The sequence below is a fragment of the Doryrhamphus excisus genome, linkage group LG6, assembly GCF_037039965.1.
Source record: "Doryrhamphus excisus strain RoL-2023G ecotype Guam linkage group LG6, RoL_Dexc_Guam_v1.1, whole genome shotgun sequence".
NCBI lineage: Eukaryota > Metazoa > Chordata > Actinopteri > Syngnathiformes > Syngnathidae > Doryrhamphus > Doryrhamphus excisus.
The window spans coordinates 18,181,665-18,199,532 of NC_136362.1; the positions used below are offsets into that span (position 1 = coordinate 18,181,665).

General features: G+C 41.5%; 1 protein-coding gene across 1 annotated transcript in view; it reads left to right on the forward strand.

Moving 5' to 3' along the window:
* The window catches only part of ece2a (endothelin converting enzyme 2a), a 68,933-nt gene that overhangs the window by 23,738 nt on the left and 27,327 nt on the right, over positions 1-17,868 (forward strand). Inside the window, exon 4 of the mRNA XM_058067069.2 lies at positions 5,562-5,845. Within this exon, the coding sequence (XP_057923052.2) occupies positions 5,562-5,845 (284 nt within the window). The remainder of the gene's footprint in view (positions 1-5,561; positions 5,846-17,868) is intronic.

Sequence of the window (17,868 nt, forward strand, 5' to 3'; positions counted from 1 at the left end):
GTAACACACAGGCTTTGTTGAATAGAATGGCCTGATGGAAAAATACATAGGGGGAGCTCTGTCACTGACTCAGCGTGCGTGTAATGAATACAACAGCGAGTGCAAGAGGACGTTGTTGACACAACTGTGCAAGCAAACGGCCGCAGAGATGCCTCGTTCATTGTACCTTGTGTACTGTGGAAGAGTGTGACCCTAATGACCCAATGGTACATTGTCTTCCTTGATTGGCTAAGAGCAAAATAAATCAGTTATTGTTCATTTTGAAATATTTTAATCAAAAGGAAAAATATAAAATATCTCCCTGAATGTTCTGAACTTTTTTTTTAATGTGTGGGTTTAGTCGTATTTAGCAGAATAATGCTTCCCATCTGGAGGTGGTGCACGGTGCCAACCGTCTGGTAGCCTGGCTTACACCCATGGGACCTGGCCTGGCACAGCCTAAAGAGACAACATGGATACCCCCTTCCAATGAGCTCACCACTCATGGCAGGGGCCAAAGGGGTCGGGTGCAGAGTGAGCTGGGTGGCAGCTGAAGACTGGGACCTTGGCAGTCCGATCCTTCGCTGCATAGGCTATGTCTTGGGATGTGGAATGTCTCTCTGGTGGGGAAGCGGCTTGAACTGGAACACGAAGTAGAGAAGTTTTGGCCAGATATAGTCGGACTCACTGCAATGCTCAGCGAGGGCTCTGGAACCAGTCCTCTCGGAGGGGCTGGATTTGATTCCCCTCTGGTGTTGTTGTCAGTGAAAGGAGACGGACAGGGGTGGCAATTCCTGTTCTACAACAGAAGTCCATAATGATCCCCATGTTCAAGGGTGTCCACATATGCACTTGGCACAAGGACACCCTGGGCCACAGTTCGATGATTGTGGTCATGTAATCGGACTTGCGGCCATAAGTTTTGGACATTCGGGTGAAGACGGCGACGGAGCTGTCAACAGATCACCACCCGGTGGTGAGTTTGCATCAACGTCGGGAAGGATGCCGGTCAGACCTGGCAGACCCAAACACGCTGTGAGGGTCTGGCAGAGTCCCCTGTCAGCAGTTCCAAGTTTTACCTCCGGGAGAGCCTCTACCATGTTGAGTCATGGTCTGTACCACCATTGTCAAGACTGTAAGGTCGTTGGCCTGTCATGGCCACATTCGGCCCGCGGGCCGCGTGTTTGAGACCCCTGTTGTAGGACCTCCTTCTTTGCATCCAAGATAAGAGCCCTTCCAAAAGTCCTATTAACACCAACATGCATTCTACCATACTCACAGTCAAGCAGTTACTAGCCCTGGCACACTTAATTACAGTATTTGGTCTCTCATAATCTTGTTTAGCTGGTTATATAAATAAGTTTCTGTTAAAAACACCAGAATTAACCATGATTTGTTTACAAGGTAACACACAGTCACCAATTCTATTTGCAAAAACAAAAACATAGGGGTTGCATTTGTTATTTCCAGTTGCTGCAGTGTTGTTGCATGTCAGCATTCTCTCCTCCCATCTACTATGTACCTAAACCAATCTTGGACTGGCATAAATACCAAGCATGCCTCTGACATCATGGAGTTTCCACTGCGGCGCTTGGCTCATTTTAGAGATAGCTGCTTTGATATTTCATACCTCAGGCTCAATCGCAGGGGTTCCCCACCGATCCAACGACTCGCTGGCCCACTCACCCACTCACCTCTGCTGACCATAGATGGGCCGAAGCGTCTGTTGTTTATGTGCAGGGATGTTACTTGATAGATCCTTTAGGCAAATCTAACAGTTTGTGTTAAGTAAGAGGCTAGAAAGCAATACTGTGGAGCCTTCATAGGAGGCTGGGGCATTCTTGATTTGTTTGGATTTCAAAACTATAGGAAACTATGAACTATCACCATCATAAAACTTTAACTGTACAAGCAATGTTTTAAGTAACATTTTAACATTCTTAGCATTTTTGTTTGTTTCTGTCCGCTTTTTCCTGAACGCTGGACAACTCCTTCCTTCCTCCTTCCAAGCACTGCACCGTGAGGCATTCAAGCACACTACGTTTTTTCCTGTGCTTTTTATGTCATTTCGTCCCAGAACTTTGATAAAGAAGGTGAGAAACAAAATTCAAGAACAAAGTCGTAGCAAAGTACGCGGGTAGTAGCTGTTACAAGATTGTAATGTAGGTTAAGTAGTTCATATACTGTAGAGCAGGGGTCTCAAACTCAATTTATCTGGGGGCAACTGGAGCTCGGTTCTGGGTGAGACTGGGCCGCATCAGGTTTTCAAAAAAAAAAACAAATTTATTAAAAACAGAAAAATGAATAAACTTTGCTTTGGTTCCGATTTTCTACAATAAAAGCTCTGATAAAACATTCCACTGTTCTCAAATATCTTACTTTTTATTTTTCTACACAAAATAAGATGAAAAATAAATAAACAAATCAAGAATAAAGAAAATCAATCAATCAGTAATAAATAAATAAATATGATAATAATAATAAAACGGCAAATAATAAAAACTTAAGAAACCACATATAGTTGGTGGGTAGACATTATTTTTTTCAGATTAAAATTAACAAAGCATTATTAGAGCCCTCTAGACATGACAAAACACGACTATAGTCACATTGATATTGGGTCTTGTGACACATGCCAACTCGCAAACTAGAGAGCTAGCCTAAACCTAAACAGTAGCCTCCAAGTTATTTCCTTTAAACTTAAAAAGCCAAAAATTTACCACTTCCACACGGATAGCGAGGATAACTATTAACAGTTATTTAACCTTTAACATGAACATTAATCAAACGTAATAATTTTTTCTGGGTACATGATACCATACATCCATATCAACATTAAACTTTCATATCAAGGCGGGGGCCTCAAACTAGTGTCCTGCGGGCCACATTTGGCCCGCGGGCCGCATGTTTGAGACCCATGCTGTTGAGTATATTGCAGGAAGAACATTGTAAGGGAGTCCCAAGACAGAAAGTGAGTCGAGCCAATGTGTGTGTAATGACTCACTAGCCTCATGTACACATTTCCAAGCTAAACATGATGGTAAGCAAAGGCACCGGCAGGATATCTAAAAGCAGAAATGGAGCATTGCCACATTATTCTTGTCGGTTCACTTCCTCAAGATGTTTTCCACACTGTAATAATCACATGTATAGGCTTTGGAAATATAATTTCCCATGCATGTGTGTCCTACTTGTGCCATAATTGAAGCCTTGTTTGTGCAGGACTTCCTGTCTAGGCAGTATGCATCACAATCCTCTGAACCAATAAACACAGTCTTGCGGAAGAGGGATGTTCACTGCAGTTGCCAGTTCCTTAAGTGATGACTGATATAACTTTTCACATTTTCCATCCTATCACATGGATGCATGCTCACGAGGTGATGTGACACCTCCAACTTTAGTCTCTCTCTCTTGCTATGCCACTCGGTGTAATGTTGTTATGATGCACTCTTACTTGGGTCATCTGGAGGCTTCCATGCTCACAGCAGGAGAGTTTAAAGGCTTATATGCACATTTTACATTTTCACATGCAACCATCATGAAAGACCCTTTGTCTGTTTTGGATTTGCTGCACGATATTGTACCGGATGTTATTAGATCATAGGGATATACCTAATAAAATGTCCGGTAAATCACTGTGTGTGTGGGTGTGAGTGGGCAGACAGGCAGGCAGGCAGGCTTTAAGTTCACAGGCAACGGCTGATGTCATTGAAGTAAAACGGGGCTTGTGTCCTTGATGACAGCTTGGCAACTAAAATTGTCGTGACAACCCTGCCGGAATGAAGCGGCATGTGACACCCCTTCCTTACTGCCGAGTGCATGGAAAAAAGAAAGAAAGAACACACACTCACATAGCTGTGTTGGGGTGGGAGGGTTGGGTGCCTTTGGAGCCAACGTCTGGAGTTCCCAGGGATTTTTGGGACCACCGTGGAGAATCACCCCTAGGTCCCATTAACGTAATTAATGGTGGATAACAACTAATCTGGAGTGCGTATCAAATTCATATTTCATTGAATACGTCCATTGCAATGCTTTTGACAAATGTATTTTTGTTTGTCACATAATTTTTAGCGACTTTGTTCCACATTTAGTAATGTTAATGTTTGCATTGGTGAGTGACTGCACTGGATCATACTGACAGCTGTTATTAATATTTTCTCCATGTCATCGAGGTAAATAGTGTCTAGTATTGCGATAATTCATGTAAACAAAGGGGAGAGCACACACAGAACCCAGAACCAACTAGCTGTGAGGCAGACATGCTATCATCAAGTTGTTTAACCACTGTGTAATGAAACTAAAAGAAAAACAAAGTAAAACTACTCACCCTTTGAAGACGCTTTGGAGGCATGTAGTGGAGATGGAACATGAAGGTGCCTTATAGCTATTGCTAGAATTAAAAAAAAAAAAAAAGTTCAATGTGTGTTTGTCAGCAGACAGCATGAGAACACATCTTGAATTTTATGGTTGCTTCTTAAATAGAGTAAAAACGTGTCATTTGTAGTCAAGCTTCTCTTGTCATTTTGATTTAAATGACATCTATTGGAAGATATGGAAACATACATGTCATGAAATGGGAATGAAACCCCTGGGAAGCATTCACCACTATTTCATTATTTTATAATTTATTGATAATTGCTCTCACTGTGGTACGCCGGAGTCCCAAAGATTTAGAAGTAGCTTTGACCAGATTTAGTATTTGCTTTGACCCTCAAGTTGTATCACTTCTGGGGTGCGGGACTTCCACTGTACACTGACACATGCTTTAAATCACTTTTTTTACGGTTTATCACTCGAGCATGCACATCAGTCTTGCTCTCACACTTACGAAAGCAAGACTTGTTTGTTTGTGTTCTGCAGTCAGTTCAGTCTCAGCTTCCCCGCACATGGAGCGTGAAAGCTTTACTTTGTTGCCACGGTGCAAGTTCTTTTACATGTGCTGCAAACAGGCTGGTGCATGTGTCAAAGTGAATTATAAATGAGTTCCTGGGTGTGCTAACTGATTCAGTGGCCACCATCTTCCAAAACAAGTGGCAATTAGTACAGAAGCAAGCAAGCTGATAATAAGCGCAGCCTCATGTTTACAGCTGAGGTGTCAATGCCGGCGGATGTTACAGCCTCACCTGTCTCACACCCTGCTTCTTCAAATCTAATGTACAACATGTTCACTGTTTAAATTGCAACATTGGAAGTAAAAATCTTTAGTTCAGATTCATAACATCACTATTGTACATGTATCCTCCTCTTCCTCCTCCTCCACCTATGAGTCATCTCATCTCATCTTAAATGTGAGAGGCTGCATCTTCTTCCATACTAAGGTACCTCCAAATCTCATGACGACTTTTTTTTTCCTGCCTCCTGATACCAAGCAACTCATGTCCAATCGCTGCCATGGTGACATGAGCATCAGCTTGATCAAATAGACTGTTTGCTCCTGTCACATCAACCACAGCAGTTGTTGCTGATGAAAGCTGTTCAGTCACATGCTGCCACTATTTTCATCGCATCATCTATCACGCATACAGAAAAAAACATATGAAGCATTTTGAATCATTCTGATTTCTTGCTGTTTTTATGCGCAGGTTGTGGAAATAGCGGTATGAGCGGTGAAATGTATGATGCCGGTTACCGCTCCATCACCAACGTCGATTACTCCTCGGTGTGCATCAGCACCATGAGCGCCAGGTATGCCGACTGCTTGGGTATGAGGTGGCAGCAGATGGATGTCCGCCAGCTCGCCTTCCTGGACGCTTCATTTGACATTGTTCTGGAGAAGGCCACGCTGGATGCCCTAATGGTGGAGGAGAAAACCCCCTGGGAGGTGTCCCCTGAGACTGCCCGATTCATTCACAAGACCCTCACTGAGGTATTGTTAAAACATGCTACACTGCAACACCACCACTAATTTTATTGTCTTAATAAACTTTATCATAAGTAATCATTGAAACTGAGGACATACACAATTAGCAGGATTACACAAAAATACACAACTGATTTCCACCAAATATTACTAAAGGTGTCACATGAGTCTAGGAGATAAGATGACATTTTAACGTTACTTTTAAGCAAAGTACAATGAAAAAAAATGTATACAAATATATGACAATATATTGCAAGCTACTAATTTAATTACACACTTCTGGTACCAGCCTCGCCTTCAACCACTGAGACAAAAGAGACTGTATGACTGACAAAAGGGCTCATTCTCTTCATGCCGGTGTTCTATGGAACAATCGTGCCAAGGTGATGAAACCAATGCGAGTAAACTCTCTTCTTGCCTTTTTGGAGACAATAGACGAGGAAAACAGACACACATGCAAATGGCAAAATTTTCATTTATTTTGTAATAAATGTATTATTGTCCTGATATACCGGTATCCATTCTTCTAATGATGAGAAAAGGACTTCAGTATTACTGTATTATCATCCCTAGTAGCAATGCCATAATTCAGTCTTGATTGGCTTCTGCCGCCCTTGTTCTTGCCATACCGCTTTTCTCCAAACAAGAAATCTCATCACGTTTTAATCCTGCGACACCCCTAGTAGTTAGAATAAAAATATATAATTTTTGCACGTGTAATGTTACTCAGTGGGGTTAAAACGTGACACGATTTCTTGCCATGTGCATCTGTGTCTGTTTACCTCATTTCCTGCTTCCAAACAGGCAGGAAGAAGATTCACTCTGTGCATTCCTTTCAGCACCTTGGTATATTTGTTCCATAGAACGACTGCATGAAAAGTGCCTTTTGTCAGTCGGTGGGTGGAGGCGGGGCTGCTAGCATACACACAGGGTAGCCTCGTGAGGAGAAATGTAATTTAGTAGAAAGACTGCAGTATTGTCATATTTTTTTTATTGTACTTTTGTTAAAAATAATGTTGTTAAAATCCACTTTGGTCTCGTTGACCCCATCTTGTGCATCATCACGTCCCGGGAACTGAGTGTTTCATGACACCCATTACGCAACATAAATGTTTTCCTCTGCATTTCGAGCAAGGAGAGTCAGCCACTCCTGCACAACGACTTGACTCCACCACTGTAGGGCAGTTCATGGTTCTCAGCACCGAATCACTGCACCACTTCATATCTCCACTCAGCTGACTTGCATGATGCTGAGCACCACTAATCAACCACGGGGTTTCCACCTGTTCCCACGCTTGACCTTGACACACTAAGCGGCAACACCACCATCAGCTGGAATACAGTCGTTGACTCCTGAGCTGTGATTTGCCAGTGAATTACTCACTGCTGCGTTTTAGAGAGCTGCTGTATTAGTTTGAAGTTTAAAGTTCACTTGCTTTTTGCTGACTTGCGTACATCGATAGAATGTGTAATTTGCGGTAAAAGCAACAGTGCAAAAAAGGTCAAAGTGAAGTGAGTCGTTTTATTGGACGCTTCTGCTGGGTAGAAGCTAATATTTATTCATTGTCTATAAATCAAGAAGATGATGATCTTTTAAACAGCTTTACTGAAACAATGACGGTGCATTTTTACTTAATATGCGGTGTGGTTGTTTGTCTATATGTGTGATTGGCTGGCGACCAGTCCAGGGTGACAGCTGGGATAGGCTCCAGCATGCCCGTGACCCTTAATGAAGTGGTAGAAAATGAATGAATGAAAGTTGCAACAGTGATGTCGTAAGATCTCGCTAAGATTTCTCATTGGGAGAAAAGCTGTATGGTGAGAACATGGCAGCCAGAAGCCAGTCAGACCGAACTATGGCATGGCCATGATGGATGATAATACAGTAATATGAAAGTGGCAGGCTGCGCCTAGGACCTACTTCACAACATCATTGAGTGATGTGTGGTATTTTTTCCCCACCGGTTATACAGCTGCTCGCTACTTGTTGATGTCCAAGCAGAAACTATAGCAATTCTACATTTGATCAACTTCACTTAAAGATTATGTCCCTTAATCACCGAGCAGTTCTATTGACGCTCATTACATTTGGCTCAGGGCTAGCTTTCAAGTACCAGTTCTGTTTCATAACACACCTCATACATAGAAAAGATCCATGGTGACAATTTAGCGGCATGGTCGCTATATTTAGCAAAATAAGGATGAGCTTTCTTGCATCATGCATTTATTTGGTAATGAAATACAAGCCAAGGTGAAGCATCGGATGAGCAGGCGTGCAGGAGTGAGCGTCATCGATGTGAAAGCTGGTAAACAAAACAAAAAAAAAACTCTCCATCATGCAACCCAGGCCTTGACACCAACATAGCCAAAAAGGCAGGGCTTGGAGACACATAGGTGTCCAAAGTGTGGCCCATTTGTGGAATGTGGTTCATACAGAAATAAAATAAACAAAAAGCAAAAAGATATACAATATAAAGATATAAAGAAAAAGATAAAATGTTGATAGTAATAACTAATAAAAAGATTTGTCTTTAAATCTATGTAATAGCCCTTAAGGGTTTAATTTAAGAACTGATATCTAGCATATGGGCGGCACGGCGGTCGAGTGGTTAGCGCCCAGACCTCACAGCTAGGAGACCAGGGTTCAATTCCACCCTTGGCCAACTCTGTGTGGAGTTTGCATGTTCTCCCAGTGCATGTGTGGGTTTTCTCTGGGTACTCCGGTTTCCTCCCACATTCCAAAAACATGCTAGGTTAATTGGCGACTCCAAATTGTCCATAGGTATGAATGTGAGTGTGAATGGTTGTTTGTCTATATGTGCCTTGTGGTTGGCTGGCGACCGGTCCAGGGTGTACCCCGCCTCTCGCCCGAGGACAGCTGGGATAGGCTCCAGCACCCCCGCGACCCTCATGAGGAAAAAGCAGTAGAGAATGAATGAATGAATATCTAGCATATCTTCCATAGTTTTCCCAATAATAACCAAAACTACTTTCCTTTAGTTGTCATGTTTTCCATGACTGTATTTACATATATTGTTTTTAAGTTGTAATTTATTTGTTTTTGTTGATTCAAAATCTGAGAAAAATGTCAAAGTCAAGTTAGTAGAAGTGTTTTTTGTGGGGGAAGGAGTAGGGATTGGGTATTTTCTAATGTCGGTATCAATCACTCTGTTTTTTGCTATTTGCTGGTGATGCCGGAATGTGATGTATTTTATTTCACTTGACATATAGTGATAGACTGTTATAATATAATAATATATATAATATATATCTTCTCAAGGGGAAATACTATAGAGAAAACACAGCCATTCCGGAGCTGGCAACACAGTACTGTACCAAGATAATGGTTTTGCTGACAGTCAGGCATGGTGGTGGTAGTGTGATGGTCTGGGGTTGTCTGATTGCTGCTGGCACTGGGGAGCTGCCGTTCGTTGAGGTAGAGTCCAACATGTTCTGCAGTCAGTTTCTGCAGTCATGTTCTGCATTTGATGCACTCATGACGTTTACAACTCAGGGTTCTAAAAATGAGGTATTAAAAGGTTACTTTGTCATTTTTATGCTGCACTGTATTGAGCCATGCAGTAGACAGACGTGTGACCTCGCCATCACATGGATCAAGTAACACAAATTAGTCTTGGGTGTTTTATCTCATCCAGATGGAAGAGTAAAAGAAGGCTCGCCAGATGGGAGGATTTGACGTGAAGAAGATGTTTGCAACACCAACACTTTTCTAACTCCTCATTTCCACTTTGAATTCTCTCACCTGCTGAAAATGTGTGATTGCGTACAGCTCGTCTGTTTTTGAAGATCTCCGGCATCTTTTCAGATGTAGGTCTGCTGCTCTCTCACTGCAGCTCTGCAGTCACGATTCCATTTTTTTTTTTTTTTGCAGCAATGCTGAGGATGCCTCCACAGCCTTCTCGTGCAAAAGCTTTTTAGTTTTTTTAATAAATGGAACTGACACAGATAAGAGATAAGGAGGAAAGGAAAGAAGAGACAAAACTGCAAACTCCCTGAGTGTTGGAAAGGGAGTTCTGGTGGAAAAGGGGGAGGTGATGGAGGCAGGGGATAGAGGAGAAAAGTACGTGATGGTGCAGAAAGAGAGAGAAAGTGAAAGAGACAGCGGTTAATGAGCAGGGCATCCACGTGAGAGGGGAGTAAAGTAGGAGCGCACTTTAATTTGAAACCTGCTTTTCCTTTTTTTTTTTTCTTTTTTGCTAACAGCAGCACTGTGACCCATCACCAGCTTTGCATCTCACACCTACTGGATGACACTGCGGTTCAAACCTCAGTCATTCACCAAGGACAGACATACATATTTAGCTCTGGTTGCTAACATGTGTACACGCAAATAGAAGCACACGTTATATAGACGTGATGGAGCGCCGAGGTGTGAAATTTATCTTACAAGCCTGACTGTGAATGACTCTTGGCTGTTGCTATGGAAACTATCTCAGGATATCATCACTCTTCTAATTGTTAACTTTTTAAAGAGTCATTTAGCGGGAGCAAAGATGAGACCTTCAGATCCTGCAGACAGCTGAGGCTTTAGTCGCTATGGTTTAATGTCACAAAGCGTGAGCTTTTGGTCTATCACAGGGGTGTCCTAACTTTTTCCACCGAGGCCCGCTTACCTAAAATCAAAGGATTTTGTTTGTTTTGGCAGTTTTCTATTAATAAAGATTGAATGATTTGGGGCTGGTCACACAGCTAGGGTTCGATTCCACCCTCGGCCATCTCTGTGTGGAGTTTGCATGTTCTCCCCGTGCATGCGTCGGTTTTCCATCGGGGATTCCAGTTTCCTCCCACATTCCAAAAACATGCTAGGTTAATTGGCGACTCCAAATTGTCCATAGGTATGAATGTGAGTGTGAATGGTTGTTTGACTATGTGCCCTGTGATTGGCTGGCGACCAGTCCAGGGTGTACCTCTCACCCGAAGACAGTTGGCATAGGCTACAGCACCACCGCGACCCTCATGAGGATAAGCGGAATGAATGAATATAGTGGGAACAGTTTTGGAAAGGCCCTTTTCTGTTCCCAGTACACATAAGCTCCATAAAGTTTTGCTTGGATAAATTTGGTGTGGAAGAACCCCATCACACCCCTTTAGAATGATCTTAATGGGGCTGTCCTGGATGAATAGACACACTCCCGTATGAATGTTTCCAGAATGTATTTGTCACGTGTATGTGGACCAGTTAGTTTGTCAGCTACACAACACAAATGAAGGGTCACATTCACCTTGTTAAACATTGTCTTACCACTCACAAGCCATAATCATGTCATGACATCATCTTCAGAGTGGCGTTCATTGACATTGATTGCTTGTCTCTGGCTCCTGCTGAGGACAGTCCTAGAAAGCTTGGACGTGGGCCCAAGGGAACATTTCTATCACACACCCCCACACACACACAGACACACACAGAGACAACTGTATGTATGGATGTTTTCATTACAGTCGCTCCTGCTGGAATTGTAAAGAAGTGTACAAATGTAGACTGTCCATAAGTGTTATTTGTCCATTTTTAGATGGCAGGAATCCTTCCTGGTTCATGGAAGATAATTTAACAATGACAGGCTACAATAACTACTTCCAGGTTGATGGAGTAAGGGGGATGGGAAAAGGGAATAGTGACTCAAAAGGCAAAATACATTTCTGGAACAATAATGCACAAGACTAGACACACACAAACTAAAAGCACGTCTACAAATTTCAAGGTAGGGCTTAACAAGAAGAAACTGAAACTGAGTTGGTCACCTGTTCAGACACAGTCTCAAGTTCTTGTTTTTTAATGCACAAGATTAGACACGTGCAATCCAGAAAAGGATATGTAAATGTCACAAAAAAGTGGGCTAATAAATTGACAATAAAAGCACAAATACTGCGGATTTCAGAAAACAACAGATGGAATGATACAGCACTCTACAAGAAACAATGAAGTCTGTAAAATTAAATAATAATAAAAAAATCAAAAAATTGTTAGAACTATAATGATGAAAATGGTAATATTAATAATGATAATAATAATGGTGATAATGATAATATTACAATGATAATAATAACAGGGGAAAACAAGACAGTGGCATGAACATGATTAAATCTTGCAAAAAGGGGTAGGCATTTATAAGCTTTTGCTTCAGCCTACTCCTTTTGGGCTTGTGATCAGATAGCTGAATACAAATGTAAATTATGGAAAGTTATATTTTGATTGATGTAAGAAATGGACTGTAATTTTTCATATATTTGCCCAAATAAAATATAAAAAAAACAAAAAACAGTGCACTTTAAAAGTGTTGTATTTGTATTTCTATGAATATAATAAGTGATGGCCACACTGTCAGGCAGACCTGGGTGTGGAGTTTGCATGTTGTCCACGTGTATGCATGGGTTTCCTCCCACATTCTCCAAAAAATGTGAGAGGCTGGCGAAAGGCAGTCCAAAGACAGCTGGGATAGGCTCCAGCATGGCCCTGTGACCCTCGTGAGGATAAGCGGCATAGAAAAAGGATGGATGGATAATGGATGATGGCATAATACGTCACCAAAATGTATTGTTTGACCCAAAAGTGGGCCATTGATCCATTCTGGGTGGGTCACAGAAAGCAATTCAAGCACATTCAAGTACATGTAACATGTTTCATGTTACATGTTTTTGTAATATTTTAGTCATCTTCCTTTTTGGTATACTATATTCATTGGACAGTCAGTGAAATATCTGATCTTATTTAGTGCTTGTTTGATATTTCATTTTAATGAATGCATTATTTGTATGCATGAAGTTAAGTTCCTTATAAAATTTCTACAGCGTGTCGCAGGTTGAGACCATTTGAGGTCCCGTGATCTAACACATTAATACGCCTTACTGGCAATCGCTTTTTCAGGCTGTTGTCCACACACTCTGCACATGGATTACATAGTATTTGTTGGAAGATATGCAGTACGGCTGTTGTTTTGCCGTTTCTTGTGTGTGACAGAGTATTTCTAAATCTCTACTTCATTTTGTGTGTTGCTTAGAACCGAGGGAGAGGAGCTGTGCAGCTATTTCAGTTGCCCCTGGGAGAGCGTCTGTGTGAATTCATGAAACTTAAGTCATAATTAATATTAACAGCAAAAGTCTATTTTTGTATTCGTGTTTTTTTTTTCTCATATGATGTATGCGCATGGCTGCTCATACACACACACACACACACACACACACACACACACACACACACACACACACACACACACCCTTAGATCTGTGTACTCTTTTGCTGTGTTTATGTATCTGTGCATTCGAGCACTGTAAATATTTTGTGTGCGTATATGTGTGAGAGAAGGGGAGTGGGTTGGCCCAAGCAACTCTCCCTCCCTCCCACAGCTCGAGCAGAGGGAAAAGTAGAGCAGTGGAGCACACGTGAGGTGGTGAGAGCGTGGATTATTGCACTTGTCTCTGCGCATGTGCAAGAGATCCAAGCCAGGGATGAAAGACTGCATGAGCAATGTGTTCATACTGGCACTGCATCTTTAAACATACTATATATAATATACTGTATGAGTGTGTATGCAGGGTGTGACGAAAAGGAAATATAAAGACAGTGCTTCTTAAAATGTTTCTTTTTACAATGTCATTTCATCTACAGATATTATTTATAATATTTTAATCTGTTCCAAACACTGCTGTTAGTCCATAAGATGACAAAGCCATCTGCGCAAACATGACTTGCTGCTTCTTTTTTGCTTTGTTTTGTTTTTTTGTTAGTTTTTTTTTTTTGCAAAGGCTGAGTGACTATTTACTGCAATGATGGCCATATAAAGGTCAAATTACACATCACAAAACATAGGACTAGCAACAATAGTGTACAAGAAGAAGGGATAAGTATGAAATGCCTTTCACAGATTAAAGTATTTTTCTTTTGCTGGTAGGGAACCAGGAACTCCAACCACTTGTCTTTAGCAATTGTAAACAAATGTGGCTTTCCCTTTCCAAATAAATATGCATGGCGGTCGAGTGGTTAGCACGTAGACCTCATAGCTAGGAGACCAGGGTTCAATTCTACCCTCGACCATTTCTGTGTGGAGTTTGCATGTTCTCCCCGTGCATGCGTGGGTTTTCTCCGGGTACTCCGGTTTCCTCCCGCATTCCAAAAACATGCTAGGTTAATTGGCGACTCCAAATTGTCCATAGGTATGAATGTGAGTGTGAATGGTTGTTTGTCTATATGTACCCTGTGATTGGCTGGTGACCAGTCCGGGGTGTACCCCGCCTCTCGCCCGAAGACAGCTGGGATAGGCTCCAGCGACCCTCGTGAGGAAAAGCGGTAGAAAATGAATGAATGAATGAACCACGGCCATATAAGGAAGCCCTCTCCTCTGTGACATCATAAAGGAACCGTTTTACCACACCTTCTAAAACCGAGCGTTTTTAGCCATCCTAAACGTCTTTCAGGGCTCACTTCCAAATGCGCAAACCTCATTATCTGAAACTTTGGCATCATTTAACATGAGAATACAACATTCTAGCAACATTTATAGGTCAGAAAAGTGGAAAAAGCATAATAGGTCCCCTAAACATAATCAGTATGTATTTTATGACCATTCATTCATTCATTCATTCATTTCCTACCGCTTTTTCCTCACGAGGGTCGCGGGGGTGCTGGAGCCTATCCCAGCTGTCTTCGGGCGAGCGGCGAGGTACACCCTGGACTGGTCGCCAGCCAATCACAGGGCACATATAAACAAACAACCATTCACACTCACATTCATACCTATGAACAATTTGGAGTCACCAATTAACCTAGCATGTTTTTGGAATTTGGGAGGAAACCGGAGTACCCGGAGAAAACCCACGCATGCACGGGGAGAACATGCAAACTCCACACAGAGATGGCTGAGGGTGGAATCGAACCCTGGTCTCCTAGCTGTGATGTCTGCGCGCTAACCACTGGACCGCCGTGCCACCATTTTATTGACCAATAATAATAAATATTTAAATCTCATTAATTGAATCAGCTGTTAAAGAGTGTAGAATTTATTCATGGGTTGTTGACTCAAAGTTGTTATTCATGTTCTGAGCCAGTTTCGGCCTCATCCTGGTCCGCCTTCACACAATTCACCTTCAGCTCCACTGTCCCTCCACAAATGCTCTCGTTAATCCAGCGATAAGGTTTGTCCCTGCTGTGAACAGAAAAGCCCCCCGGAGCTAGAGGCAATCCCCCTGTTCTCTTTTATGCGCCTGCACTCCTCCATGCTTTACCACACACAAACACACAACAATTCAAGTTGAAAAGAGCGTCCACCGGGATATAATGTGTCCAGCCAATGCAGCGACATGGGTGGGCAGAGGCAGCTGCGTTAAATGAGCTCAATCTCTTAAATGTGACTGGATGCTTTACTGCACACGTCTCATGCATTAATCCACACTTTATGCACTCACGTTTGGCGCACTTGCTCCCCCTCCCTTTGGCACTTCTGAGGACTGTTAAGGTCTGTTTACATGCGCTGACTTAAATAGACACATGCACAGTTCAGGCTAAAATGTTTTATACCATGGTCACATTGTTAGTTAAAGGGATTTTTTTATTGTGTAATGAAGTTGTGTTATAGATATAATATTTGGTTAAAGCAGTGATTCTCAAATATTGGAATGGGTGCCCCTGGGGCGAGATGATGAGCGTGAGAGGCAGGGAGTGCTTTCAGTGTTAATGTACAGACCGGCCAACAAAATTATTGTACTCATCATGCAATTTGACTCTTGAATACACTTCACTGCTCTCCATTTTGTTGCATTTCATAGATTTCAGTTTTGAGTTCAGTCTGTACAGTCCAGATAAATATCAGTTCGTCTATAGTATTTCAAACCACAGGGTAGACTATGACAGAATATAATTGACAACAACATTCATTCATTTCCTACCGCTTATCCTCACAAGGGTCGCGGGCCTATTCCAGCTGTCTTCGGGCGAGAGGTACACCCTGGACTGGTCGCCAGCCAATCGCAGGGCACATATGTCTAGATGTGACAAACCATTCCCACTCACATTCATACCTATGGACAATTTGGAGTCACCAATTAACCTAGCATGTTTTTGGAATGTGGGAGGAAACCGGAGTACCCGGAGAAAACCCCCACATGCACAGGGAGAACATGCAAACTCCATACAGAGATGGCCGAGGGTGGAATTGAACTCGGGTCTCCTAGCTGTGAGGCCTGCGTGCTAACCACTAGGCCGCCGCGCAGCCCTGAGAACAACATATTTAAGATTTTATACTTATTTGACATTATTCACATTCCTCATCACGTTTGATCTTTTTGTGGAAATCCAATCATCTGCACCATTCTAAAGGATCCAGATAACTTCTAGCATCATCTCAACTGGGGTTTCTAAAGTGTTTCAAAGTCAACCCTCCCCTCTGATAATACAATAATACATAATATAAGGATAATAATTGCTAGATAATAGACACTACATAATAGGCCCACATACTGAAAATGAAAGAATGCAGGGGCCGCTTTCTACACATGTACATATGACAAGAAGTTATACTATATATTTCCTGTAAGTGCTGTTACAGAAATGCACTAAGCATAATTCTTAAATCAGTTAATGAATTTAATTAATAGTTCACTTAGTCAGCTCATTATAATAATAATATACAACTTTTTAACATGCTTTCAAGCTTCAATGAAATAAATAACTTATTAACTAAATCCATTAACTGATTTAAGAATTATGCTTGGTGCAGTTCTGTAACAGCACTTACATTTCCAGAAAAAGCAAACAGCAAATACAGTTAAACGGCATATTATTGAGGGGCCTTTTATTGTGGCCAACCTAAGCATCAGCAAGCGCTGTGTTTATATTTTGTGTAATATTATGATGTTAAAAATATTTTGTCTTTAATATTTCAACTTCATGATACTAAAATTATGTTATTTTTACTGTTGGACAATTATTATTTTCTCGTAATATTTTGTCTTTATTTTTGTAAAAGTAATGCAATTTTTTTTACATTTTGTGCTTGTTTTTTTCCTGTTGAATTGTATTTAAGCAGCTGCGGGCTGCACTTTGGACACCCCTTTACACTACGGATGTTGAAAACTGATTTTTCCCCCTCAACTACTGCAGAGCTGCCTCATACAGTGAAAACACTGACCTTGAACATTCTAATCAACTATAAATGTTTAGCTTAGATGCTACATGTATTGGAAAAAATATGTATGCTATTTATGTAAAAAACAATGACAATAATTTTACCATAACAGCTTATAGTATTTGCCAGTGTTGGTGTTATTTTCAGCTATTTGATGTATACATTTGTTTAACCTGACCAAAATATAAAATTAGGGGCTCTGAGCACTTCCTAAGAAAGCACAATTAAGGCAAAAATAACATGAAATGATTTGCACAACAGTAAACTGCCTCAAATAGGAACAGAGAAGTGAGTAGTCCCCTCACATACCAGCCATCATTTGTATGTGTGACATTATTTTAAGGTACAGATTGTATAGCATTCTGAAAAGGACTCATCACACAGCTGTAGTTGTCTGAATAGCTGGGAACACTAGTGAGTATCAAGGTAATTGTGTCTTTCTGACAGTCGCGTATTGTGGTTGTTGTGCCATGGTCTGGGGCTGCATGAGTGCTGCTGACATTGGGGAGATGCGGTTCACGGATGGAAACATGAATTCCTACATACACTGTGACTGTGTCCTTTTTTTGCATACAACAGTATGTTAAGGATATGAGAATTGAACCCCCACAACATAAGTAATACATGTTAGAATTGCTGTCATGTCATGAGTGCCACTGATTATTAATAGTAGTATTAATATGGTAGAAACAGTAATGGGACATGCTCTCCCTCTTTTCACAGCACATGCAATGAAATGTGTCCCGGAGATTATAATAATATAGCAAGATTGTGTATTAGTGTGCTTGCATGTCGTTGTAGTTACTGTAGCTCAAAGGAGATTTAGAGAGCAATAACCGGAACGCTGGTGGGGAGGTGAAGTAAATAACTCAGCCGCTCTGTCCAATATGATTC